This window comes from Babylonia areolata, chromosome 25 (assembly GCF_041734735.1).
Source record: "Babylonia areolata isolate BAREFJ2019XMU chromosome 25, ASM4173473v1, whole genome shotgun sequence".
NCBI lineage: Eukaryota > Metazoa > Mollusca > Gastropoda > Neogastropoda > Buccinidae > Babylonia > Babylonia areolata.
The window spans coordinates 25,954,979-25,982,245 of NC_134900.1; the positions used below are offsets into that span (position 1 = coordinate 25,954,979).

The window sequence follows — 27,267 nt, forward strand, 5'->3', positions numbered from 1 at the left end:
ACACACACACACACACACACACACACACACACACACACATTAGTGAGTAAACGTGCTGACATTGACAATACATGTATTTCAATTTTTTTTAAAATAAATTTTAAGATACTTTTTTTTATCAATTGAAGGAACTTTTCACCATTAAAAAATGTCGGAAATAAAAAGAATAAATAAATGAATAAACTTGGTGACAGATTCTGTACACAAATGTCCAATTTTAGCGTCCTAAATTAATGCATCTATCGATGACATTTCCATGGTTTGTGAGACGGAAAAACGGAAAAGCAAGATAGCAAATTAGTAAAAGAACGTAGAAAATGAGTTGAAATCCACCTCAAATGGGCTACAACATCTACTAATGGTCATGTCACAGATCAGCCCAACCTTTCGTTGCTGCGGAAGTATAGGCGGAAGTGCGAGCGATTTAGTATGGCTCAGTGGCCGGTGAAAGTGGTGTTAGTTCCGATGGTTGGGAGTTCGAATCCCAGTTTCTCTAGATCATGTTTTCTGACATGTTCTTGGTTTGGTAAAAGCGTGTGTATGCACACTCGTTTTACCTGTGTAAGAGTTGTGCAGCACGTGCACACACCGCTCTGTAGGAGCGAGAGGGCTCTTGTCACATTGGCATGACTGCAACTGCAGTGCAGTGCGTGCAATGTGTGTTTTGGCCGGTTAGCGTGCCAAGTGCAGAACTCGCGCTCACCTGCCGTTTACCTGGCTGCAGCTGACTGTGATTAGGTGTGACTTGACTCTGAGACGTCAGAGAGCGCGGACCTTGTGGCAGAGGCCCGGAAGGCTGATGGAGAGGAATTCTTGGCCAGCCAGAACCTCTGCCTGATTTTTAGCAAGCCGGTGAGCAGAGGCTGCAGTGCCCGGCTGAAGGTCCCACCCAAGTCACCACCTTCGCCCATCACAAGCTGTCGTGAGGTAACCTTGTATCAGGCGGTAACTGTTTCGAGTGTCTTTAGTTGTCTTTTCCACTTTTGGGAGGTCTGTGGGTTGGACAGTGGCTGGGGTCACTTTATGAAACTGTTACGATTACCTGATGTTACAGACTGTCGTGTAACGGTCCAGTGTTATAATTATCATTCCGTGTGTTACGGGTTTGAGTTTATATTAATACACTTGTGAGGAAGTGTGAGGGAATAGTATAATCTCCGTAATTTGTTCGACAGAGTGTACGTTGGATATGTAAAGCTTACAAGCTGATGTTAGTATCGGGAATGTGAGGGAGACGTTGGGGGAAATACTGTGTTTCGATAGGTCCTTAAACCTGCGTAAGTGGCCGCTGTTAGCAGCGTGTCAGAAGATAGTGTATTCCGTGTAAGCTATTGTGGCAATAATAGGTTACTGAGTTCTCTCCCTGTATGGACCGAGCACTGGAAGAGTTTGTGTATTGATTTGTTCACTTTAATTGCTCTGCTTGTGATCCGAATGGCTTTGGCAGCCATGTGCTGACGCTATCATAATTTTTCCTTTTTGAATGTTCTGTTCCAACATGTCTGCTTGTGCAAGGGAGGTTACCTTGATTGGGCCTTCGATTCTGGCAGCGTAGCGCTGTGGGAGCGTGCTTCAGGATGCGCGGCACAAGGTTTGGGGTTCGAGTCTTGGGTTGACCTGTGCCACCGTATAAGTAGGGCGACGGCCGGTACCCTGGCAGGTTCCGGACCCCTCACTTCCAGGCATGCATGTTGTCGTGCGATTGGTGTATGACAGTGGTTGTTCATTATTTTGCCTTAGAGTGCTTGTTGGATGAATGAGAGCACAACCTGTGGCTTCTTAGGTCGCCCAACGCGCATAGGGTTATGCGGTTATGGACTGGTACTGACAGGGGGTTATCCCCGTCCCCACCTTGCTTGCTTGTCAAGTAGCGGCAAATCGACTGCTCTGCTGTCCCAGCTCCGAGGTCGCCCCTCGGGGTCTTCCACCTGAGGAGCCGAGCGCTGACACAAAACCCTGGGGTCGCACCCTGGGGATCCAGATCGTCCCTCGGCGTCGACCTTCGACCGCAGCCTGCCCTGCTTGCCGCGACCTCCCGGACTCATCTGGTGGGGTGCTCTGTGGGTGAGCTGGACGTCGAGGGAGAGATTGTAGTCAGCGTTCGACTCTCAGCCTGGAGCAGGGATTTTTCAGTCCGTCAACGAGTGACAGATGAGTTAAATGAACGTTGCCGCTTGTGCAGTGAATGTGCGAGTGTGTATGTGTTTGGTTCGTTTTTCTTTCGTTTCTTGATTTTGTCCCGGTGGGGGTTAAAGGTGGGTTAAGGAGGGGTGGTTTGGAGTTAGGTGGGGGCGAGGGTTTGGGTTTGGGGATAGCTTAGGAAGTAGGTCCTGTACCCATATGTGTGTGATTGTGTGAATAAAAGTTGTAAAATCGTACACGGATTTCTGCGTCCTTCTTGGGAGTGTGTGTTGCGCGGTGTCGACCCTAAAAGTCCACGTCTCCTGACTTTTGGGCTTGCCCAGATTTCTGGAGTGTGTGACAGGTCATATCGTTTCATACATGCATAAAAAATGCCCGGGTAAGATAGGTGCAATAATTTAGAATTCAAAACTTCGACTTTACTTTTTGATTTGTTCTGGGGATACATCTTCTTCTGCGTTCGTGGGCTGCAACTCCCACGTTCACTCGTATGTACACGAGTGGGCTTTTACGTGTATGACCGTTTTTACCCCGCCATGTAGGCAGCCACACTCCGCTTTCGGGGGTGTGCATGCTGGGTTATTTACTTGTTTCTATAACCCACCGAACGCTGACATGGATTACAGGATCTTTAACGTGCGTATTTGATCTTTTGCTTGCGTGTACACACGAAGGGGCTTCAGGCACTAGCAGGTCTGCACATATGTTGACCTGGGAGATCGGAAAAATCTCCACCCTTTACCCACCAGGCGCCGTCACCGAGATTCGAACCCGGGCCCCTCAGATTGAAAGTCCAACGCTTTAACCATTCGGCTATTGCGCCCGTCTGGGGATACATCGAATCGTGTACACAAAAAAAGCTGTATTTTTGACACAATGACAAATGTGGGACATTTGTGGCGGAGTTGGGGTACAAAACAAAACTCTTACACAACAATGGATTCGAACTTGAACAGGAGAAACTCACTGGTGTTCGTCTTGCTCATGTGCACGACAGAGAAGTGACGAACAGCTACCACCTTTCTCTCCCCCGCTGAAATTTGTTTCCCTGAATAGACCGCACTTTCATCTCCACCAGAGTGCACCCAGTGCTCTACTTGCATCCGTGAACATGCTGACTTAGCACACCGACTGGGGCATTGCTGAGTTTGAACTTTAAATCATACGGGAAAAGATTCACTTGTCTATAGTACACCATTAAGGTTCGAATTAGCAGCAGTAGCTCCAGAAGAAATAGCTTTGGGACCCTAAACCTCGCTCCTGGTTGGATGGGTTTTTTTTGTTTTTTTTATTATTTTTTTTAATGTTTTTAACGTATCCGTCAGTTGATTTTTCGAACTTCTGGGAGGTGCAGTGCATGTGCTTTGATTCATGTCTGCAGGAAAATTGAAGAAAAAAAAAAAAACGTTCTTGCTAACCAGCCAGCTCTCACCAGAAATGCTCCCATAAATACACCCACATCATTTACCAACATATGTATTAGGGGGAGGGGGGAGGCATGAAAAAAACAACTTGTGTGGCTTATGTAAAGTTTTCATTTTTAAATATAAATTGTGATATGATTACTTACGAACACTCCTTGAAGTGCAGTCGGCCGAAAAGATACCTTTCATGTGCCACCCATCCCCACCCACCCCACCTCCGCACACGCACGCACACACCTCCGCAAACACACACACACACACACACACACACACACACACACACACACACACACACACAAACCCATCTCCTCAAACACACACACACACACACACACACACACACACACACACACACACACACACACACACACACACAAACCCACCTCCGCAAACGCACACACACACACACACACACACACACACACACACACACACACACACATGTCGGCAATGATTAAAGTCAACTTGTTTCTCAGAAGGGCGCTGTAAAATCCCAAGAGAAAAGTTCGTAATGTTCACTGTTCCAACTTTGACCGAAAGTGGTTTTATAAGACGGAGTTCAGTTGGGTTGCAAGTAGGGCAGAGACTGCGAAAAATGTGTTATTCGCGCATAATAACAGGTAAAATACGCACAATTCATGAACAAAAAGACAATGTTCACATTTCCCCGTCAAGACTGAATGAATAGTGTTAACAATGCGCGCACATTCACCCCGCCAGTCACAGGAGTGGAAAGGAAGACATGTGAGAAGGGGAAAAAATCGGAAAAGTCTTGTCCCATCACCTCTGGTTCCTGTTCGTCAAAATAAGACCGTTTGAAGTGAGTTACCGTATATTTGTGATGGTTTTTGACATTCTAATATGTTCTGCACAGTAAAATATTTTATTAGATAAAACTGACGGATGAAAGCTCTTTTGGGAATGGCGGCGTCGAAAGAGAATCTTTTTGGGAATGGGAATATTTTTAACAGCTGCGTTCATTTTGTGTGGAGGAAGAGGCTGAATTCGCACTGAGTGCATTTCGCTAAATTCACCAATTTACGATGAAAGTCTTTCAGATTAATAATTAAATCTTTTTTTCTTTTTTTTTTCTTTTTTTTTGTTTGTGTGGGGGTGGTTGGGGGTATGTTGGAGGGGTGAGGAGGGTGTGGGCGAGGCAGGGTAACGTTGAGTGTGCAGCCAGTTCATGATCCCCGCCCCCTCCCTCCCTCCCTCCCTCTCGATTTGCTCCTCCCTTTCCCTTCCATCCCCCTCCCTTCAACCACCCCCACGCCGCCACCTCCGTTCTCTCCCCCCCACCCCCCCACCCCCACCCCCTTCGTTCCCTCCCTCACCTTCTCCCTCCCTTCACCCAACTCTACCTCCTCCACCTCCACCCCCTTAGTTCCCTCCCTCACCTCCCTCCCTTCACCAACTCTACCTCCTCCACCTCCACCCCCTTCGTTCCCTCCCTCACCTTCTCCCTCCCTTCACCCAACTCTACCTCCTCCACCTCCACCCCCTTCGTTCCCTCCCTCACCTTCTCCCTCCCTTCACCCAACTCTACCTCCTCCACCCCCACCCCCTTAGTTCCCTCCCTCACCTTCTCCCTCCCTTCACCCAACTCTACCTCCTCCACCTCCACCCCCTTAGTTCCTTCCCTCACCTTCTCCCTCCCTTCACCCAACTCTACCTCCTCCACCCCCTTCGTTCCCTCCCTCACCTTCTCCCTCCCTTCACCCAACTCTACCTCCTCCACCTCCACCCCCTTCGTTCCTTCCCTCACCTTCTCCCTCCTCTACCTCCTCCACCTACTCCCCCACCCCCTCGACACGTAAAACGTAAGGTTCGTGTTTTGTTTTTTTTTGTTTTTTTTCCTCCTCCAACGCCGGTTTTAAGATGTGAACATTATGATTATGTGCCTGCAGGTTTTTCACTTGCTTCGTCTGCTGCTGTCGTCAAAGCAGGTCCAAGGGAAATAATCTGAACGGCGAGTTCACAAGTGGCTCTTGTCTGGCTTTTTTCCCTTGGATCGAATAACCGACTGCTTGCTGAACTATTTTCAGCGCTTTTTTTTTTTGCTTTTTTTTTTTTTTTTTTCCTGAGATCGAGCTCAACGCGTTTTGCATGTACAAAACCTGCACAGCAATATTATCCCCCTCCCCTCAGTTCTGCATGCTGCATACTTACGATGGATAGGGAAGGGGAGGGGGGGGGTTGTAATAATTTATGACCAGACCCAACTCAGTCTTTTGTATTAAAAGTCGGAAAATTTATCACCCTTAACATGTTTTACCAAGTACTACTATATTTCCACATTCCAGGATTGGTTTTAATTCATTTGATTAATGGCACAAAACACATCTTTATTTTTTAAATTGGATAATTGAAAATCTAGCGTGGCCAGGTAACGCGGAAGAAGAAGATAGCCTCCCTTCCCTGCCTCTTCCTTGTCTTTAGTTTCTCCAGTGTTAGAGTTATGCGTGCGTGAGAATGACTGGTGCGAAAGCGCTTAGATTTGTCTATGCACAAGATTCAGCGCTATATAAGTACCATTATTATTACTATTATTATTATTATGAATGATCGTGCTATTCAGTCTTATTTACTGCAGCATAAATTAAATGTGCTGTTCAAAGTTGGTTTGTTTGGGGGTTTTTTTTGGTTTTTTTCCCCACCGAAACACCCAAATCAGTCCTTTTTCAGTTTCTTCTAGAACAGAATTCAGTGTAGCCCGAGTTTTCTTTACCGATATGTAGTATTTTACAGTTATCATTGTTAAATTGATTTACCACGTCTCTGTCCACTTGTGAATGTGTCTGCATGTTTTACATTTATTTGCTTATTCATCTTCATTGTCTTTATTTTGTTTATTTATTACTGTTATTATCATTTTTTATTATTTTTTTTTTCTCAAGGCCTGACTAAGCGCGTTGGGTTACGTTGCTGGTCAGGCATCTGCTTGGCAGATGTGGTGTAGTGTATATGGATTTGTCCGAACGCAGTGACGCCTCCTTCAGCTACTGATACTGTCCACTTGGCTAGTATGCCTTTCTTGGAAAATTTGCTTTTCTTTATTCCACAGTCCGCTTTTGAGTCATCAGCAATTTACACACACAGACACACAGACACACAGACACACACACACACACACACACACACACACACATCTGACATACTAATAATGTAAGTGAATGTCGGTCCAACACACTTCCGCGAGGATTACCACTGGTCACCTTTGATGTCTGTTCTCATCAAAATGCTTACATACTGGCTTCTGCTACGTAACGTTTACCAATCAAACTACCCCTAATGCCATAGTCTTTCATTTTATGCATGTCGTTTATGGCTAACCTTATTGAAAGCCTTCAGAAGCTCTAGGTTACCATGTCTATTTGTGTAAGTGCTTTATCATAATTATCCAGTCTTGAATAGTATTTGATAACTGTGCCAAAAATTTCCAGATGTAAATCCATACTGGTAATTAAAGATTTTTGGGGTTTTTTTTATTAAGACATCTTACTTCCCCTTTTTTCAATTCAATATGTATTCAACATATCCTTGATTATACATTCAAAAGTTTACATATCACAGATGTAAGAATGACCTGGTTTGTTCTTGTAACAGTTTCAGTTTCAGTAGCTCAAGGAGGCGTCACTGCGTTCGGACAAATCCATATACGCTACACCACATCTGCCAAGCAGATGCCTGACCAGCGGCGTAGCCCAACGCGCTTAGTCAGGCCTTGAAAAAAAAAAAGGTTGATAAATAATAGATAAGCGTCCATACATAAATAAATAAATACATAAATAAATAAATAATAATTATAATATGAAAAAAAGGTAGTAGTAGTAGTAGTAGTAATAATAATAATAATAATAATAATAATAATAATAATAAAAATAAATAAATAAATAAATAATTAAATAAATAAATAAGTAAATAAATAAGACAACAATGATGATAAATAAGCAAATAAATGTAAAACATGAAGACACACAATTTTTGAAAACAGGTTCAAACTCTGCTTGTTTCCAGCTGTCCTGTACCTTCCCTCTCTGCAAACATTAAGATTTTATTACGAATTTTAAAGGGAAAGAAAGAACATCCTTTGAATCCAACAGGCTGGTATGTACTCTGTCTGAACCTGATGATTTCTAAGTGGGATAAAGTGTTTGTTCTTTTTGGAAAATATGGGAGGTTGTTGTCCTAAAAAACGTGAAAAAAAGACCTCGGCCTTTTCTTAATCACTGCTTGTCAAGGCTCCAACCGGCTTAAAACTCTCTCCATACGAACGGCGAAAGAGACGACGTTAACGGCGTTTCACCCCAATTACCACCATCAAAATATTGCAAGCGGAAGGCTCTTATACTGAAGAGGTGAATGTTGACAAAGATACCACAATTCTGATGACAGAAGCTAAAGGTTGGGTCATTGAGACACCCACTGGACATCCGAGGGGTCTGTGTAGAGGAGAAGAGAGGACTGGCCGTACTGAGTGAGTAAATGAGATTAGATATACCCTCTCTTTTGTTTTGGATGACACATAAACATAACTTTTGGGGTCATTTTAACTGTATTTATCCAACTTTATCATCACTCTTTCATGTTTCATTGATTTACGTATGGCCCATTTCACTTGATTTCGGGCACGTGCGTATGCAGTATAGTTTTCCTTGGTTAAAGGTTTTTCGCTTTAAATCGGATTTTATCGAGTAAAGTGTGTGGATCTGATTATCTCTGGAATAGATTTCTTTTTGTGATAACACCTGAACTGAAGCAGCACTTTTTTTTGTGGTGATGGTTTTCGTCCTAAGCTGCGTTTTTTGTGGGGTTTTGTTTGTTTGTTTGTTTGATTGTTTTTTGTTTTTTTTTGTTTTTGTTTTGTTTTGTTTTTTGTTGTCAGTTTAGAGCATCCTTTACTTAAGATTGTCTCTTCTTCCTTAAATCTATGAATAGTGAATTAAGAGCCGCCCAATACAGTTCACTACAATGCATATTATTCCATGTCTGTCAAATGTCACGGTCCATCGTTTTGTGTTGTTTTTTTTGTTAGTTTTTTTTTTTCGTCCCCACTCCCTCCCTCCCTCAACAGTTTGAGGATTGTTTTAGCAAGACCACTGTATAACGTCGCGAAAAAATTGATGTCAGCAGCTTAACATTGTACCGACTGTTATTCAGGAAATCAGGTGGAGCAGGACCGGTCACACTCCTGCACGGACCTGGACACGTCCTCCACCACACCACACCACACTAGCACTGGCTGACAGTGCAGAGAAGTCCAGGCACGCGCGCGGACAAGGTGCACGGCGGACGAGGTGAAAGGCAGCAGGGGTGGACGTGGGTGACTCTGGCTCTGTTGCGCTTCACGAGGACATTTTCTGTAAGTCGGACGTCCTTGTGCGTTTGTGTCCCCCCCCCCCCCTCCTCCACCGGCCGACACCAACCCCCCGCCCCCCGTGCCCCTCTCCCCCCCCTCCCGCCTCCCCGCACACACACCCACTTATAAACTGTTAAAACGATTAAACATAATATACATACTCATCTACAGGTCATTTAGACTTTATGCTTACCAAGGAAATTGTTTCCGTCAGTTAAGTTTTTGTCGTGTACGCTCTGTTTTGGTTTCATATCTTTAAAAAAAAAAAATTTTAATTCATTTATTTTTTCAATATGAATTTTTTTTTTAAATCGTTGAAACGATTAGACATGCTCATTTACAGGTCATAATTTCAGACTTTCTGTCCTGTTGTGTTGTCCGATTCTGTTAACAAATTCCCAATGCAGTTGTCTTGTCTGTCTAAAAGCGGTGTAGACTGGTTTATCTGGCAAACGGTTTTGGCTGGCACACTGAGCCTTTAGGTGTGGCAACACGACTTACACGTTTTGTGTGTATCAAGATACCAATTTTTCTGTATAGTACAGGTCCGTTATATTTCATGGTTGATTCCTTCATGCTTTTTTTTGTGTGACTTTCGTATGTCTTCACACGGAAATTCCGAGTGTCCTTTTATGATTTAAACTGTTCTGGATATAGCATGTATTTTTCTGTTTTCGCCAGTTTATAAACAGGTCACAGTAGTAGTTGTAGTAGTAGATTAGGGACAAAAACTTTGAAGTTTATAAGCAGTACCTTTGTTTCATATTTTGTTCGAGATTTTGGTCACGGTTTGACGCTTCATGTGACTCCAGACTCTCTAAAAATATATGTCTTATAGAAATGTCCATTTGATTCTTGAATGAGTTAGTGGATGGTCCTTATTTTAAATGAAGTGGTAGTTGGTTCCATACATTAGTAACTAGATTACTGAAGCAAAAGTATCTTGTTAAATCTGAACGTTGCACACACAAAAATTCCATCAGTATTTCTTGTAGAACTGTATAGGGTTGAATTCGAGGAGTGACTGCTTTAATCACACACCCCCAGCCCCAAAAACACACACACAAAAATAAATATAAAACAAATCGAATAAAAAACAAAGTACCCCCCAAAACAAACAAAACAAAACAAAAACAAAAAAACAAAAAACAAAAACAACACACACAAAACAACAACAAACAAACCAACCCCCCCAAAAAAACAAACAAACAAACAAACAAACAAACCCAACAAGAAACAAACACACAAACAACCGCTTTTTGAATTAAAAGCTAACTAGTTTGCAGTTGAGACAGAGCCAGACTTCGTCTGAAAAACAGGCCTGTTGTCTCCGCTATAGAGATGCTTGCAAAAGAGACTTGGTGTGTATTGATGCAGACACTGCTTTACTAAGTTATTGTCTCAAGTCCTCTATCTGAACACTGCAGACAGCAGCACACAGTGCTAAACAAAACAAAATAAAAATCGAGTCACTCACCAAACCTTCGCAGACGTTCACAAAATGTCCATGTCCAAACTGAAAAAAACTGTTCGTCAAAAGTCTATAAGCTGAAAAAGTTCAGTTGGAGCAACCACTACGATTTATATATATATATATATATATATATATATATAAATACATTTTCCTTTCTATTCCCTATCAGTATTTTTCTTTTAATCTGTAAACGTTTTATAAATATTTAAATGTCTGTATTGAATGAGCCAAAAGACTGTTTTAACGTTGCTGGAAACAACTAGTAAAGTCTTGATTAACTACATATGTTTAGGTATCTTTGATTCAACGACAGATATTTAGGTGTCTTTTAATGCAACTGCATATATTTAGGTATCTTTTCAACTACATATATCTTTTAATTCATCTACGGACATTTATCTAGAATTCATCGGTATCTATAATCCAACTACAGATATTTAGGTATCTTTTAATTCATTTATAGATATTTGGGCGCTTTCTTTAACTTCAGTGGGTCAGTTAGGGAGACAATGACGACGGTTTTTGCCATGAGCTAATGTTGAACATCTCAGTAGTTTTCTTTTTAATGATCCATTTACCTGTGAATGTATACACTGAAGTTGACGCGTGTTGATGTGGAGCTGTTATGCGGAATGAAGCTTTGATGTCTTTACAATGCAGAAGGTGACACAGTGTCTCGGGTGGACGGTGGGTGTAAGCAGGTTTTCAATGATTACACAAATTTTTCTCATTGTGTGTTCCTTCGTGGAGGTGGACACTTTATCACTATTATTGTCATCATTGTAATTTTATTTATATCAAATTGTTGGTTGGTTTATTATTTTTGCTGTATTCACTTCGCTGCTGTTCACCCAATCAGTTCAGTGAGGTTATGAAGGAGTGAAACACAGCGCAGACATTAGGATGTATTCGTGACAGTGTATGCTTCAAGAGAAAGGTAAAAATGCATGAAAGATAATATCGACGTCATAACTGCTTTCCAAGAGCACCAGATCAAATATACACTGTCAAATCATTGTTTATTCAATGGAATAAATCAAGCGAAAATGGTGCAGTATTTACTGCTTGGGCATATTGATATATTTCATTATTAATCTATTCTCATTGGTTAAAAATATAACTCAGGCGTGTTATCGCTGGTGAATGATTACTCGTTAATAAAGTAAAAACTGAATTTCAATTTTTTTTTTTAGATACTTGTTTTCAGGACAGATGGCATTGACTGTCATGATAACCTGTAGCGAAGATCAAATGACTTGGTTTGGTTTTGTTATATTCGCCTGTATGACTTTTACTTTTATAGTTTATTGTAGGTTTTTATTTTACTATTTTCACTTTTTTATTTTTGGCGTAAAATGTAAGAGGCGTACGTAAGAATGTGATCTTTCTATCTCTGGAGCTAAAGCTGAGACAGATTTGTTGGGACTGTAAAAGTACCATGACGAAGCAACCCAGAACATTATTACAACAACAACAAAAGCGCTACCCTGTGTCTCATGTTGGTTCACTCCAGTCATTCATTCATACATCACAGGCTGTTGTCCTACACTGTCCTGGCGAGGAGCCGGTCTGTCACACATCACATCACATCAGACAGTGCCACGTCGACAGGCAGTCTGGGGCCCACCCTTTTCACACCCAGGCTGACAGGGGAGATGAGCGATGGTCGTCCTGTTATGTCTGCTACCGGAAACATGACTGACTCTCCCATCTTGTCTTGACGATTCTCTCTCCCGTTCTGTGACAGGCAAGCAGCGACATGGCCATTAAAGCAGACAAGTCACCATCATCATATAATGTCAGATCACATCTGGGATGTTTCACTACTCGAACGATTTCTTGGCCATCACCGTCTGTCAGTCTTTTTTTGTGTGTGGGCTTGTTTTTTTGTCTTTTTTCTTGTGTGTGTTTTTTGTTGGTTTTTTTGTGGTGACTGCGTTTCAACGCGCGCGCGTGTATGTGTCCCTGCGTGTATACGCGGGCATGAGCAAGCGTGGGAACTACTGGTGGTGGTGTGAGTTCAAAGACAGGATTTCAGAGAGGGGAAAAAAAAAAGAAAAAAAAACGGGGAAAAGAAAATGGTAAACATCCACAAGAACACATGCACGCGCGCTCATGCACCTCGCACTGTGTCAGGGGAAAATTCCGGCCACATGCAACTGTTCTCCTGTCTTGCAATGATTATGATATGCTCCCTGTCGATGTTAGAAAGCAACGACACAGGCCAGTTATCAGACCGTGTGCAACTTGGTGATAAATGTCGGAAGAATGTGGGAAAAAAATGCAAATTAAATTTTAGAGGGAAGAGAGATGTTACAACCGCACGTTGTTCACAAAGGATCACTGGACCAGTTTCAGTTTCAGTTTCAGTAGCTCAAGGAGGCGTCATTGCGTTCGGACAAATCCATATACACTACACCACATCTGCCAAGCAGATGCCTGACCAGCGGCGTAGCCCAACGCGCTTAGTCAGGCCTTGAGAAAAAAAGAAAAGAAAAAAAAAGGTTGATAAATAATAGATAAGCGTACATAAATAAATAAATAAATACATAAATAGATAAATAAATAAATAATAATTATAATATGAAAAAAAAGGAAAAAAAAGTAGTAATAATAATAATAATCATAAATAAATAAGACAACAATGATGATAAATAAGCAAATAAATGTAAAACATGAAGACACACTTTCACACATACACCCACACACCCACACATGCATATCACTGGACCATAGAATCCAAACACTATTCTGGTGTTTGATGTGTGTCAGGTGAATCGGGCCTGTCAGCACTGACCAACACGACTGGAAACCATTGTGGGCGAACGGGTGTGCCAGCTTGCTGAAACCAGTGTTCTGTTCGCGATGATGATAAAGGTAGGTCTAAATGTGAAAACGGACATTAAAGTGTGTATTCGATATTTACGGAAACAGTAGGGAAAGAGCTACCAGTTGTAAGTCTTTAAGAATTTATTTTTGAACATTTATAAATCTTTAAAATTCTCATTGATTTTTTTTTAAATTTCATTGTTTTATGTAATTTCATTTAATCACTTAACCTTCACTTCAGTGTATTTTACCTTTGTTTCATTTTTTCTTTGCTTTGGGTTTGGTCTTAAATTGGCCAAACTTTCACAGTGCTAAAAATTAGACTTAATCCAAAGTAGAAACATGATTATATAAAATTAAGGTGACAACAGTTGGTTTTCCTTAATGTTTTAACTTTATCTTCCCTATTGGCTGACTTTGTTTCTTTGCTGTTGAAATGTATTTCTTGAGAGATTTATACATTGAAAATATTTTGCATAACTGATATCTAAAACTGCACAAACCTTATGTAATATGTTGTTTATAATCCATTTTGTTTAAGGATGCATATTATATATATATATATATATATATATATATATATATATATATATATATATATATATATATATAATATACACATGCATACATACATATATATGTATATATTCATTATATAAATATATATATATTTTTTTTACATACATTTACTATATATATATATATATATATATATATATATATATATATATATATACATATACATATATACACATTATATACATATGATGTATACATGTATATATGTATACATATGTATATATTTTTTTTATTTCTTTAATATGCATCCCAAAACAAAATCGATAATACTATTATGCATAGGATATAGAAAAATTATTTCATAACAATATGCATATATACATACATATATATATATATATTTATTTATTCGGCTTATATCACAGATTTACGTAAGTTTACAGTTGGGCCAACAGCAAAGTGAGAGTTGTGCTATCAATGATTTCTCCAATGCAATGGGAAAATAATTTACAGCTTAGTCTTTTGTGAAGGATTATGAATCAAATTAGGAGCTAAATTGCACTAGTTCTTTGTGCTGCAGCCTTGGGGGCTGGTTGGCCTTTGGGAACCATCCCAACGCCAGCTGTCCTAAATTCTAAAACCCTCTTGGCCGAGAGAATGGGGATGTAACTATGACAAGACACTCCACTATTATCAAATTCTAGCCCAAATAGTCGGGACAGCAGTTGCCTCCTTTGCTGTTCTGATGGCCAGTCGGACACGACTAGTGTATGTGTATATATATATATATATATATATATATATATATATATATATATATATATATATATATATACACACATACATACATACATACATACATACACGCAACAATAGAAAAAAGGAAGACAACAAAACAGATTGATATATATATAATTCATAACTCAGTGCAGTTATTAGAAATTATTAGTTTGGGATAATAGTATAATCGGTTTTTGTTTAGGGATGCATGTAAACATATGTATATATATATATATATATATATAGAGAGAGAGAGAGAGAGAGAGAGAGAGAGAGGGAGGGGGGGGGGAGGGGGAGAAAGAGACTATAACCCAATGTAGCTGTACAAACACTATCATTACAAATTATTAGTCTGGGCTATAATGAACATGCTTCCATGGTGTACTCGTGAGTAATTTTTTTTATATGAAATTATGATTTTTCATTTATTCAGGTCTGAGCGTGAACACTCGATTGTATTTGCGTATTCCTTTTTGTGCTTTATTATTTTCATTTGATTTTGTTTTTATTCTTTATTTTGGTGGGATGTTCTGTTTGTGTTTTTCCATGATACTGATATAATTATGGGCAAAAATGCCTAAGTGTGTATTCGATGAAAGAACTGGTTAATGCTTTGGCCTCCTCCGCTGTAAAATATTGACTAACGTTTGCGCGTTAATCGTTGAAGTTAAGTTGTCACTGAGTTCTTCGCATGCTGCTGGCCATGACTGAATTAAAAGTGGACAGTTCGTGTACACACTTCCGCATTGTCGATTGATTTTTTATCATTATTTGTTTTTCTATAGGACTCCGTGGTGGGCTGGGTTACTTAAAAAAAAAATTATTACATTTTATTCATTTATTATTTTTTTAAACTTCACTGTAGGCTGTAATGTGAACAGTGAAACAGCTAACTCTAACACTTGTCAGCTACTTTGATTCACGATGGGGCGTCTCCAAAACTACGGGGTATGTCCATAACATAGGGTTTTAACTTGGTGTTTATAGTCCAGCCGACCGCACAGGGCCATATCAGGACTTCTGAACTAAATACCCTCCCATAGAAAATAAATGAAGAGATAAACAAAATAAATACGTAGAAACAGAAATCGAAAAATGTGTGGAACACAAAACTGTCACCCCTTGGATGATGGATGAAACACGCACGCACGCACGCACGCACGCACGCACACACACACACACACACACACACACACACACACACACACACACACACACACACACACACACACACACACACACACACACACACACCACCAAAAATACGTAAAATACCACAGTTGGACATTATCTTTACCATTTTAAGACAAATAAGACCAGACTGTGCTGAGGACGAGCTTTTAGGCTCTGTTCGTCATTTGAAAAAAGAAACGTAAAATATGGTGGTTGTAGAAAAGGTATGCATTGTGGCCGTTAGTTTTGAATAGCTGCTGTATGCACATGACATACTGGTCAAATGATTTTATTAACCCAGTGACAGGACTCACGAGAACACATGTTTCAGTGCCCGAATCGTGTCTGATCTGGATTACTTGCCACGTTGTTAAGGAGATAGATAGATAGAAAGATTCTTTTTAAAAGTATATATTTTAGTTTACTCTCCCCACCAACTCCAATTTTTATAGTATTTTGGGGGTGGGGGTGGGGCGTGTGTGTCGGGGGGTCGCGATCTGAGGAGTTTCTTCTTTTTTTTCATCTTTTTTTTCGGTTTATTAATTCTGTGGTGTATTATGGACAAAATGAAAATATGAATGAATTGGTAACTGGAAAGGTTTGAACATGGAGTGAAGAGTGTGTGTGGGGGTGGGTGGGGAGGGGGGGGGGGTGATAGTAAGAAACGGACGAGGGCAGAGCGAGCGACAAGCTGCGATAGGGGGAGCAACTGTTCAAAGTAAAATGAATAAAGGGTTTCTTCCCTTGCATCAGAAGTATCGCTTTTTGTTTTTTTTGTAGGCTGCTGTTTGTGTTGCTGACTGTTTTGGGCGAAAAATAACGTACCCCAGCCTCACTGTGTTGAAATCTATATTTTCCCTGACTCATTAAAAAAGAACAATAAATCGAAATGAAACGTTGCTGAGATACTGCACACACTCCTGAATGTGTCCGTGTGAAGCGTGTGAGATAAAATCCAGATATTCCAACCCGTCGGAGTCTCCTATTTCTGAAATGTTTGAGGTTGCGAGGTACGCAAGTGCAGGAATAAATTATAATATGTCCAGGAATATCTAGAATCATATCAAATACCATTACTGGTATCACGGGAAGTCACGCTGGTATATTTTCTGACATTATATACCTTTTTCCCCCCAATTCCGTTCATTTTTCAACCCGACTTTTAATGTTAATTTTTATAAGAGTGGTAACTCTCTATTCACAAGGTACACAACTTCAAGTCAAAATTGCTTCAGCTAGCAGACAGATTGATAAAAAGGACAATGGAACAAACTCAGACACTACCTAAAAATATAGGAAGCTCCGGGCGTGTCCTTTTTCTAATTATGATATTTGCACACAGCAGCAATGACAGAATAAAATGTGCGAACACAAATTAGCTTTTACTCAAGACTGGCAGGCGTAGCCTTTTAATCCTGTCTTCATCGTGATATAGCGAGCAATTCCTAAGTATTTCCGAAGATCATATTCATCACATGTTAATTTCCAATAAGACTATAAGTAAATATTTTTCACCGGCTACCGAACAATTTCGTAGTATTTCTGACGAAATAGTAATGTTTTATCAGGCGCCAATTTTGAAGCCATACAGAAACAAACAAAAAAAACCCATAGTAATTACAATTGAAGAACAATGATTTCACGCAGATCAAAGTTAAGAGAAAACATCCCAGAATCGCAGTAAAGTTTACTGAAGATGAGCATGTCCTCTTAATCGGTGTAGAGAATTGAAAACAATGAAAAGAATTTCCTAAGGATTTTTTTGTTTTTGATCAGTCAAACGGCCAGAAGTCCACACGGCGCTGATCAATGTGAAGCCATCGGCAGAACTCACAAGAGAACCTACATTGTCCTCTTCTGAGGTAAGTAGTACCTGTTCCTAGTGCAATGTGATATAATAGAACAATGGGGAGACTACCACAGTAATAGCAGTAATAGCAGTAGCAGAAGTAAAGTTGATCAAATTAACGCATAATCAAACTAGCTTGCTCCAAACGTTTCACAGTTAACAATGGTTCCAATTAACCCTTTCACCGCCAAGCTCGCATTTATGCACAGGCGTGGTAGAGGACCCATGTCACTGAAAGGTGACCATTCATTGGTCTGTTATCCATGAACCTACTGCTCTTAATGTTTGATGGTAGGATAGGTCATATTTTCTATACATCGGAGGGTAAATCCCCAGCTATTCTTAGCCACTGTCTTTTCTTTGTTTATACCACAAGGGAATTTTGTACTCTAAATTGACTGGCGGTGAAAGGGTTAATGTAAACATCAATTTGACTTCGGGTTTAGCAAAGGACTTCTGAAATTGTATTTTCAGTCTTCTGGAACATGCCTTGGTCAAATCGCAATGTTAAAATGATAGGAAGAAACTGTTTTTTCTTAGCTTTAAAAAGATGTGCATTTGCGTAGCGCTTACCTTGTGGCTCTATGTGCATTTAACAAACAATACACGTGGCATGAATGATACAGGAGTGTGAACAATGTTAAAGACCAGTCTTGGTCTTATTCGGTACATGGTCAGAACATGATTGCTGCCTGAGAACTGCTTGCTTCGAAAAAAGACTAGGTGAGATTTAGCACGCTTAACCATGTGTACCCTTCCCACCACCCTTTGTGTCCGTAAAACGGAAAATGTTCTTTTATCTCTTCAGTTAACTGGTCCGTATGGTCTTGTCCAAGACCTTGGCTCGAGCTGATTTCACGCACGGAGAGGGTTTAAAAAAAATCCTATAGCCTCATATAGCAAGGGCAGTGAGTTCATACCCACTGTGTCAAAGGCTTGGGAAAGAAATGTGAGGCTGTCTTCTCCTTCTGTCGCTTTAACCTTACCCGACTGAAGTCGGGTACCCATTGACATCTGGGTTGAGGACAGTCGGAGCAAAGTGTCTTTCCCAAGGACACAACACCTGGCCGATATGGGACCTCGATTTTTTTTTTTTTTTTTTTTTTTTAATCACTGGTAATAGTCCACCGCCTAACCGCTCCTGCCCCGTGAGGAATGGCCCAAGAACGTAGAGCTTACTTTGACATGTCCGTCATGTCAAGTTGTTCAAAGCAGTAGTCTTAAGGAAGTTTCGCTGCGCTGGTCGTTGCATCGTGGGATGTTTTCGTCGCTGACGTCAAACTGCATTCAGTTGTCTTCAGGGCCCCAGACCTGTAAGACTAACTTTATGGCGGCCCTTGAGGATGGGACGATGACAGATGGCATGAAGATTAAGTTAATTCGATGGCACGGAGTACTCAGACGTCCTCAAGCTCATACTCGAAACATGCTGGTGAGAGTGGTGAGAAATGCAATTGACTTGCACTCATAAAAAGGCAGACACTTCTGTTGAGTGGAACGCACTCTGTAGACCCTGTTTTCGCGTTTTATTTGTTTGCTTTTTTGTTGTTGTTGTTGTTGTTTTGTATGTTAAGTACAAGAGCAAGCAGGTCTGGGCTTTCTAAAAGATCCTACATGATCAGTTTATTGATGGAATCGAACCCCTCCCCAAGTCATTAGCCCGTGACGCAAATCTGTTTCTGGTTGTCTTGTTCCCACCCCCATCCCTTTCATCTGCGTTCGGGGGTTGCAACTCCACATTTCGTTCATTTGTCTGAGTGGTCTTTTTACGTGCGTGACTTTTTCTTTTCTTTACCTTACTGTTCAGTTATACTTTTTCTAGATGGGACTTTCCCTCCATTTTTTTTTTTCTGCTTCTTTCGTTTTGTTCCCTGTGCCCCAGTTTCTGATTTCTTCTTTCCCTTTCTGCCTTGATTAGTAACGGCAGTGTGTGTGCGTGTGTGTGTGTGTTGACTTGAGCAACACTTCTCCCTCAGCAGGTTAAACAACACAGTACCGCCTGCAGTGCTGCGCACTACACAACATAAGGCATGAAGCAGTAGAAGGGGCACAGACACGAACTTCAAACAGGGGTGGGGGTGGGGAGTCGGTTGTGGTGGCTTCGCTTACCGTGTATTTTGCCTTTTTTTCAGTAATTGGGACTAAGAGACATGAACTTCATACAGGGGTCTTGTGGTGGCTTTGCTTACCGTGTATTTTGCCTTTTTTTCAGTAATTGGGACTAAGAGACATGGACTTCATACAGGGGTCTTGTGGTGGCTTTGTTTACCGTGTATTTTGTGCTTTCAGAAGATGGGGCCAGTATATGAACTTCATACAAAGGTGTTTGCGGTGACTTTGCTTACCGTGTATTTTGCCTTCTTTCAGAAGATGGGGCCAAGACTTAAACATACAGGGGGGTTTGTGGTGGCATTGCTTACCGTGTATTGTGCCTTTTTCTTTAGAACTGGCTGAATACTATTCCAGAGGAGTGTAAGGGAAACTTGTCCCCTTCTCTCAGTGTGAAAGCAGGACAGGTTGTGATCGGAGGTTTTTGGTGTGTGGAGCAGTAATTACAGAGCGTGTATGTGCAGGCGCAATATCTTTGGTCATTCATCTGCATTCAGTTCTGTTCGAGTTGCGTTTACTGACCTGTCGGCTTCAGCTCTCAAGGTCAAGTTGTTAACTGTCGTCTTGAAATGAGTTCGGTGCTGATCATTTATTCAGTTCAGTATTTTTGACTCACTTGTGTAAACAAAGTGAGTCTATGTTTTAACCCGGTGTTCGGTTGTCTGTGTGTGTGTGTGTGTGTGTGTGTGTCCGTGGTAAACTTTAACATTGACATTTTCTCTCCAAATACTTTGTCAGTTGACACCAAATTATGCATAAAAATAGGAAAAATTCAGTTCTTTCCAGTCATCTTGTTTAAAACAATATTGCGCCTCTGGGATGGGCACCAAATAATAAAAAATGAAGCCTAAGTCTATGCAAACTGCATTTACTGTTATATTTATATTTTTTGTATTCTCTAAACTTGGCACTTTGATCTGATATTCTGACACAACAACAAGAGCAGTCATTATTATCATTTTTTGTTCAAACAGGAACTTCTTTTGCTCAGCATGGAAGTTTTATTTATTTTGCAAACGTTTTGGTGCAGATATTAAAAAAGGGAAATTACTCTGTAATTAATGCTAGGGGACTTAATTTGCTTTAAACTGATCTTTCTCATCTTAAACATTAGATTTTGAAATTATACTCAATACATAAAAAGCTTGGATTTTTTAAAAAGTGTATCACAAGTGAGTTTTGAAGGCCTTGCCTCTCTTGTTTAATATACGATACCATGCAGTCACACTTAACACACACGCGCGCGCGCGCGCACACACACAGAGAGAGAGAGAGAGAGAGAAAACAAACAAACAAAAAACCAATGTCAGCTAAGTACTTTAATTTTTTTCTCAAGACGGATATCATATACATTCATATTTTTGTCACTCTCATCCGAAATGTCTAAAGACCCTATTATGCAGACTAAGCATAACAAAAGATTTTTCCCCCTCGTTAATTGAACATAACAGCGGACTGCTTGAAGTGTGTGCGTGCATGCGTACATTTACGTTTGTGTGCGCAACATACAGTCGAACATAAATATCACCCAACTTATAACATTCACTGAGAGACAGACCGAGATGCATGTCACCATGTTTTCTATAAAAAAAAAAAAAAAAAAATAAAAAAAAGTGTTAATTACACAGGCTATCGAACTCTCATTCTGAAACGATTTCAGCTCACACACCGAGAATCTATGTTCTAGTGCTCGCTTTTCCATGTGTATAGAATGACATTCGGCAGCAGTCTGGTCAGACTGGCTTGCTCTGACCACTGCCAAGTTTGGAAGACAAATTCCCCACCTACGCTGGCAGTAAGGGGCCGTTAAAATGGTACACATCTCGTGCAGGAAATAAGCGTGTTGTGAATGGTTTGCCTTTTACCATGTCATTCTCTACTTGATCAGCCCACCTAGCATTCAAGGGGGAAAACGTTCATTCAGCGATGCAAGTTGAGCATATTTACCTATTTTTCGCTTTTTTTCAGCAGTAATTCGGTCGTTGCGCATTGTAAATATACAGATACCTTCTTGTCCGTGATGTCAAAGATCATACAAATACATATGCCAGACTGATTGTATTGCTAAACCTGATTTGTCTTATATCCAGAACATACACAATTAACTAACAAAAAAACAAATCCACGGACTTACCAACAAAAGCAAAACCACAGATTTGTCACAAAACGCTGATCGATGTGTAGGCATTCAACTTTTTTTCTTTCTTTTTTTTCCCCAATATCTAGGTCAGAAGTTCCAAGTACAACAGTGCAGCCACCTAGTACACAGCTCAATTCATTCCCCGAAAACATTTCGAAGAGAACTGCACTGAAGTTTCTTTCAGTGGACGAAAAGCCAGAACTTTGAAAATAAACCGACGAGCAAATTAACATCAATAAATATTTCTACTGTGAGTATCCAAAGAAACATTGCAGCAACAAGTAACATGGTACAATTTAAACAGAATCACGAGAGAATTTTTTGGGAAAAAAAACAAAACAAAACAAAGTGCAAAAAGTACAACCGTTTCAACGCATATATACGTGATCATAAATACGCAGTAACTTATATACATACACAGATCGCACAGAACAATGATTGGAACACTAATTATCCGTAGACATGGACTGTACTAGGTACAACAGACTGTACAGGGTGTGTGTGTCTATCAACAGTAACGTAGGCAGATTGATCTAACCCGATTTCACACTCGTAACAAAATGAAGCAAAGTTCACGTTATCGACATGTATGCCCGTTATTTCCACCGTCCATATTATATACACAAATATCATACCATGCCATAAAATATAAGAAATGCATCAATGGTAGGTACATCATCAGAACAAACACCATCAGTTTCGTACTTGCACAAAACTTTGAACAAAATCAAACAAAAAAGGCTGAGATTTCGTCGCTCAATAGCCCACAACGTGGCGGACTATATAGAATCGTTTGCCAGAAATGCATGAGGGAAGATGGAGGGGGTGTTGGTAGAGGGGGCGGAGGTGGAACAAGGGTACAGGCATCCAACGGATCGTCCGAAACCTGTATTTCTCAGTGAATATTTTATATTTTGAGGCAAAAAGAAAAACAAAAACAAAACAAACAAAAAAACCTCACGTCCATCCTACACATTCTAAACATTCCACATTCACAGGAGTGTTTTTGAACCGGCTGTGAAGCGAATCGGATTCCTTACTGGAGATAAATTAGGCCTGCAGCACAGTGGGCGATAGAGCGATTTGTTGTTGCCGAACATCCGATTTGCGCCAGTGCAGTTTCTGAAGTAGGGAAGGGATGATAAAATACGATTTGATAAGTCAGCGGACTGCTGCTCTTTGAAACTGCAGCCTGGGTCGTCTCAACACCAAACTAAAAACGGACTGAAACATGTCTGGTAGCCAGATTCTCAATGATATATGTTATAACCGTGTTCATGCTACTGGTAGTAATTTTATGTATTAAAAACAAAACAACAAAAAAACAACAACAAACAGATGTGGAGTGAGAAAAAATAGGAGTAAAATGCGTTTAACAAGGACACACAATGCCGAAACTGGGCCTTGAAATCCGATCACTGATGCCATTGGATAGTCCAACTCCTAAACATTCGGCCTGAGATTGGGTCTACAAAATCGCTGCATAGGTTTCAAGTGACTCTTCCACTCTGATTAAAAACTTGGATCTGCAGTTATCGGTCCCAATGTGAGTGGTGCGCGGGGCATAGTAATCAAGTCTATCTCACAAATCTCACCTAAGCCAGTGTACTGAATAGTTTAGTGATCAGTGATTTGATGAAAATAAAGATTTTGCTCTGACGTTCGAGCCTTTGTGTCTCGCAATAGGTAAACCACTTTGGCTTGAACCAGTGGGGTAAAGCTCGTTCATTTTCGCCTTGTGTGGCACCGTATCTGAATGTATGCATAACTGCTAAAAAAAAAAATAATGGTGCCTTTGGGGCAAGGCTTTCCTGTATTAAAAAAAAAAAAAAAAAAATCATCCCCCTGTTTTGTTTTACGTGGACGTTCACAGCATTTTTGTCTGCTTATTTTTTAAGAACCCGACATTTGTCTACGCACCTCCTGTAAGATGTCGGACACCCCCCAGTCAGTGCTCTCTGCGAACTAAAGGAAGCGAGTATTGGAGGCTGGTGGGGTGGGGTGGGATTGGGGGTTAAAGTGCAATCCATCAAACTCCCTCAGTGTGTGAACTCCGCGGAGGGAGAGGGAAGCGGTGTGTGCTCCATCAACAACCCGCTCTGTTCCCAGACAGTTTCCCACTCTGCCAACTGCTCCATCCACAGTTTGAACCAGCAGTTAAAACTGGGCCCGCATCGTGCCACCCCCATCCCAGTCCTATCCCTCTCATTCTTACCAAGAATTGTTAGCAGACCTGGGGAAATGTGTAGAGAGATAGACAGGAAGGCCAGTATCATACGAAATCAGACGGTTTATGTAGAAAAAAACTCGCAACTTGTGTCGCGAAATCGTTATGTACACGACCATTGAAATAATAAATTATAGAAAAATAGTCTGGCCAAACAAGTTACAACACAATAACCCAGATCGTATCAATAAACAAGAAATAAAGTTGGTCACAACCGTGTCTGCGAATTCTACCCAGTCTACCTGTACAGGTCATTCTGACAGCAACAATTCAACAAAATATTGGCGTAACAAGTCAGTGGCATTTTGTTTTATTTATCCTTCGAAATTGTTTTACATTTCCTTTATGTAAGGTCCACAAGAGTTGCCAGTTTTCAGGTTCTGAGGCCATTGGGGTTTTTTTTCTTTTTTTTCTTCACGTATACATTTCTAAAGTGCCTAAGAGCTGTAGAATCTTCGCAGTGACGATGTGTACCAGTCACAACATTAACACCACTGCGTAGCCAATAAGACTTGAGGTACGATTTCGCGATTGCCTTGTTTTACCGAGCTTGGCCGTGTTTCAGTTATTACGATGGTTCCGTGTTTTGACTGCAGAAGAAAGCTGACAAGTCTTGAGGCGGAAAGTCCGTTTCGCTGTGGGGAGGACAGAGGGTCACTGTGACACAACAGTGCACACAACTTCAGACCACGTTTTTGTCTGCGTTGGTTTGATTCCATTTATTCCAGGTTTTTTTTTTAGTCAGTATGTTGTATATCACATTCCTACGTTATCACCTTCAAACGTTTGACGCCACAGCTAACACGATTTCAGGTCTGTTTTTGATGCGTGTCCGACTGCCAGCCCCCCTCTCCCCCGAAAAAAACAAAGATTAACGTTCATCAGTCGATACAGGTTTGTAAACTTGAAGGCATGAATTCCATACATACACAACCTAACACTTCGCCAGTGAGACAGACCTTTTTCTGATCAGTGCAAAAGAACTATCAGTCTCTTGCCACCACTACACTCGGTCCCACTGTAACTTACAAACACCAATGATGTGTCGGAATACAGGTTAGAAAAACAAAAAGGTAAGTATTCCAGACTGAAGGTAGCGGATATATTATAACCTGCATCGGGTGAAGTCTTCAAGCACGCTGACACCGAAGACGGCTTGTGCTGTCAGCAAATACATAACGCACAACCACCCGCACGTACAACATGTTTGTAGACTTGTGAAGACGGACACAATCTCTGCCGGAAAGAGAAACTAGACAAGTGATTGTCCGCTGTGACTGACCACTGGCCGAGGGGAGGCTGTACACAGGCAGAGGTGATGACACTGGACGTTGCTCCTTGACACTGAGACACAGTTGGTCCACGAGGAGCTTGTCCCGTTGGTCCAGGCCGGCACGCGCCACACAGCGCGTCACGATGGTCATCAACACAGACACCAACCAACGATTTTCCGTTTTGTGTGGAACGGACACGGTGGGGGGATCCTTCCACCTCCCACGTTACTTACACGTCTGTACGTCCACAATCCGCTCGCACGTTTTACAGCGCACGTAACAACACCAGTAGAACTTGCAGTGGCAGCGTTCCACCAGCTTCCTCTTGAAGGTGTTGTAGCCCCGGCCACAGCACATGAGGTTACAGCCGTCCATACCCTGCGAGTTCCTGTTGCACTCCCGGCCCACCGTGCCCCGAGAGCCCGTCTGCGGGTTGACCTCGCAATAGTCTGGCGAGCTCTCCAGGTAGATGAGGTCCTCCTTGGTGGGCTTGTTGTAGCGCCGGTTTCGCCGCTTCAGCTGCGTGCCTCGCTTGTTGAACTTGGTCTCCGTGGCGCCGTCGTAGCGGTCCTTGAGGCGGTCGCCCACCTCCCGGAAGGTGGGCAGCTGTTGCCAACAGGTCTTGAGGCTGCAGGAGCCAGACACTCCATGGCACTTGCAGGCTACCTTGGCGTAGTTGTACACTGCCTGCAAAGACAAAACATAACAATGGTGTTAGAATGGTGTCTGATCTTGAATGTTTAAGAACCACATGTATCCAGAGTTTTCCATAGCCGAATTGCAGTCCGTGTTTTCATGTCACAATAATTGTTTTGCAATATGTCTTCGGTATACAAGCCTTTCTGTAGGAAGTCATTTGCGCAGTTTCGTGTCCACAACGTGACTTGGTTTCGTTTTGAATCGATGGGATTTTTTTTTAAGGACCTTTCACTACAGGTAGAGACTTAAAATGAGATATCGAAAAACGTTGAATTTGGACAAAACATTGAGGCCTTTCGTCACAGTGACTGACGGGGTTCGAGTATTGAGCTTGGAAGTCGGTTTTCTTTTTGTTTTTTCATCGTTTGTCATTTGACATTAGATTTGATAGCCAAAGAACCATCTCAGGCCATAGTTTCTTTGTCCGTATGCAGTTTACATTGGTTTAGCGTATGGTAATTTTGCTATTATGTACGTACATGTTCCCGCTGTATATATGAACGTTAAATCATTGTCTTACGATAAACCTATAATTGTAGACGTGTCAATGTAAAGCTTTTGTTCAGAACGTGTAAAAACGGCATCCACGATGCAACTGCAAGCCAAAGCACTGAATATCAACACTGTTTCCCTCGTTTCTGTTACAGGTCTGAGCAGCAAAGAGCCACAGAAGTCCTTTAAGAACGAGGACCCCTCCGCTAACGGTACCCAGGAGCACTCAGCAGACGTCTTCATTTTGCCGTGACTGGGTAAATTGCTGACGTTTCGAAGGACCTGCACTCTGACAACCATTCTGGGTTTTTGAATGTGGGCTGTGCATAAATGGATTGAAGACGCTAGTTTTTCTCCACCTTACATCTGGGTAAAATACTAAAAACTGACTCAGTCTTCTTAAATAACACTCGTGCTTATGGAAAAGATGACTGTAATAAACATAACTGAAACTGAATGAAGTGTTATGCATTTATATTTTAGGAAGACTGTGACGAGTGGAAAATACGAAGTATTTCATGTATTCAGGAAAACAAGTATGAAAACAATCACTTTCAGAGAGGAACAAGAATTGAAACGCAATGGATAAGCAGTGAAATTTATTTGGAAAAAGCAAAGGTTCAAAGTGTACTGCATTTTATGGGCCAGAAAAAAAATTTTTTGGGGAGGCGGAACATACGGTCAACACTCTGCCGGTCCTCCCCCCCCCTACCCCCCAAAAATGAAGGAAACTGGCCTCCTAAACCGACACAAAATTGTTATTGGGGGGGATGCACA

General features: G+C 41.2%; 2 protein-coding genes and 1 long non-coding RNA gene across 5 annotated transcripts in view; 2 read left to right on the plus strand and 1 right to left on the minus strand.

The window, feature by feature from the left end:
* The window catches only part of LOC143299570 (uncharacterized), a 37,217-nt gene extending 28,405 nt beyond the window's left edge, over nucleotides 1-8,812 (plus strand). The window contains exons 7-8 of the mRNA XM_076612854.1: nucleotides 5,474-5,547; nucleotides 8,727-8,812. Of these exons, the coding sequence (XP_076468969.1) occupies nucleotides 5,474-5,547; nucleotides 8,727-8,812 (160 nt within the window). The remainder of the gene's footprint in view (nucleotides 1-5,473; nucleotides 5,548-8,726) is intronic.
* A 3,261-nt stretch (nucleotides 8,813-12,073) lies between these two features.
* LOC143299718 (uncharacterized) lies at nucleotides 12,074-26,926 on the plus strand. 2 transcript variants are annotated; one of them, XR_013057557.1, is made up of 4 exons: nucleotides 12,074-12,268; nucleotides 13,172-13,276; nucleotides 17,477-17,562; nucleotides 26,646-26,926. It is a non-coding gene; the product is annotated as an uncharacterized LOC143299718 (long non-coding RNA). The 2 variants fall into 2 exon arrangements; XR_013057558.1 differs by having other exon boundaries at nucleotides 12,074-12,254.
* LOC143299717 (protein Wnt-5b-like) overlaps nucleotides 20,965-27,267 on the minus strand; it is a 176,700-nt gene continuing 170,397 nt past the window's right edge. For both annotated transcript variants that reach the window (XM_076613091.1, XM_076613092.1), the window contains exon 6: nucleotides 20,965-25,986. In XM_076613091.1, coding sequence (XP_076469206.1) covers nucleotides 25,525-25,986 — 462 coding nt within the window. In that variant the 3' untranslated portion in view covers nucleotides 20,965-25,524. The remainder of the gene's footprint in view (nucleotides 25,987-27,267) is intronic.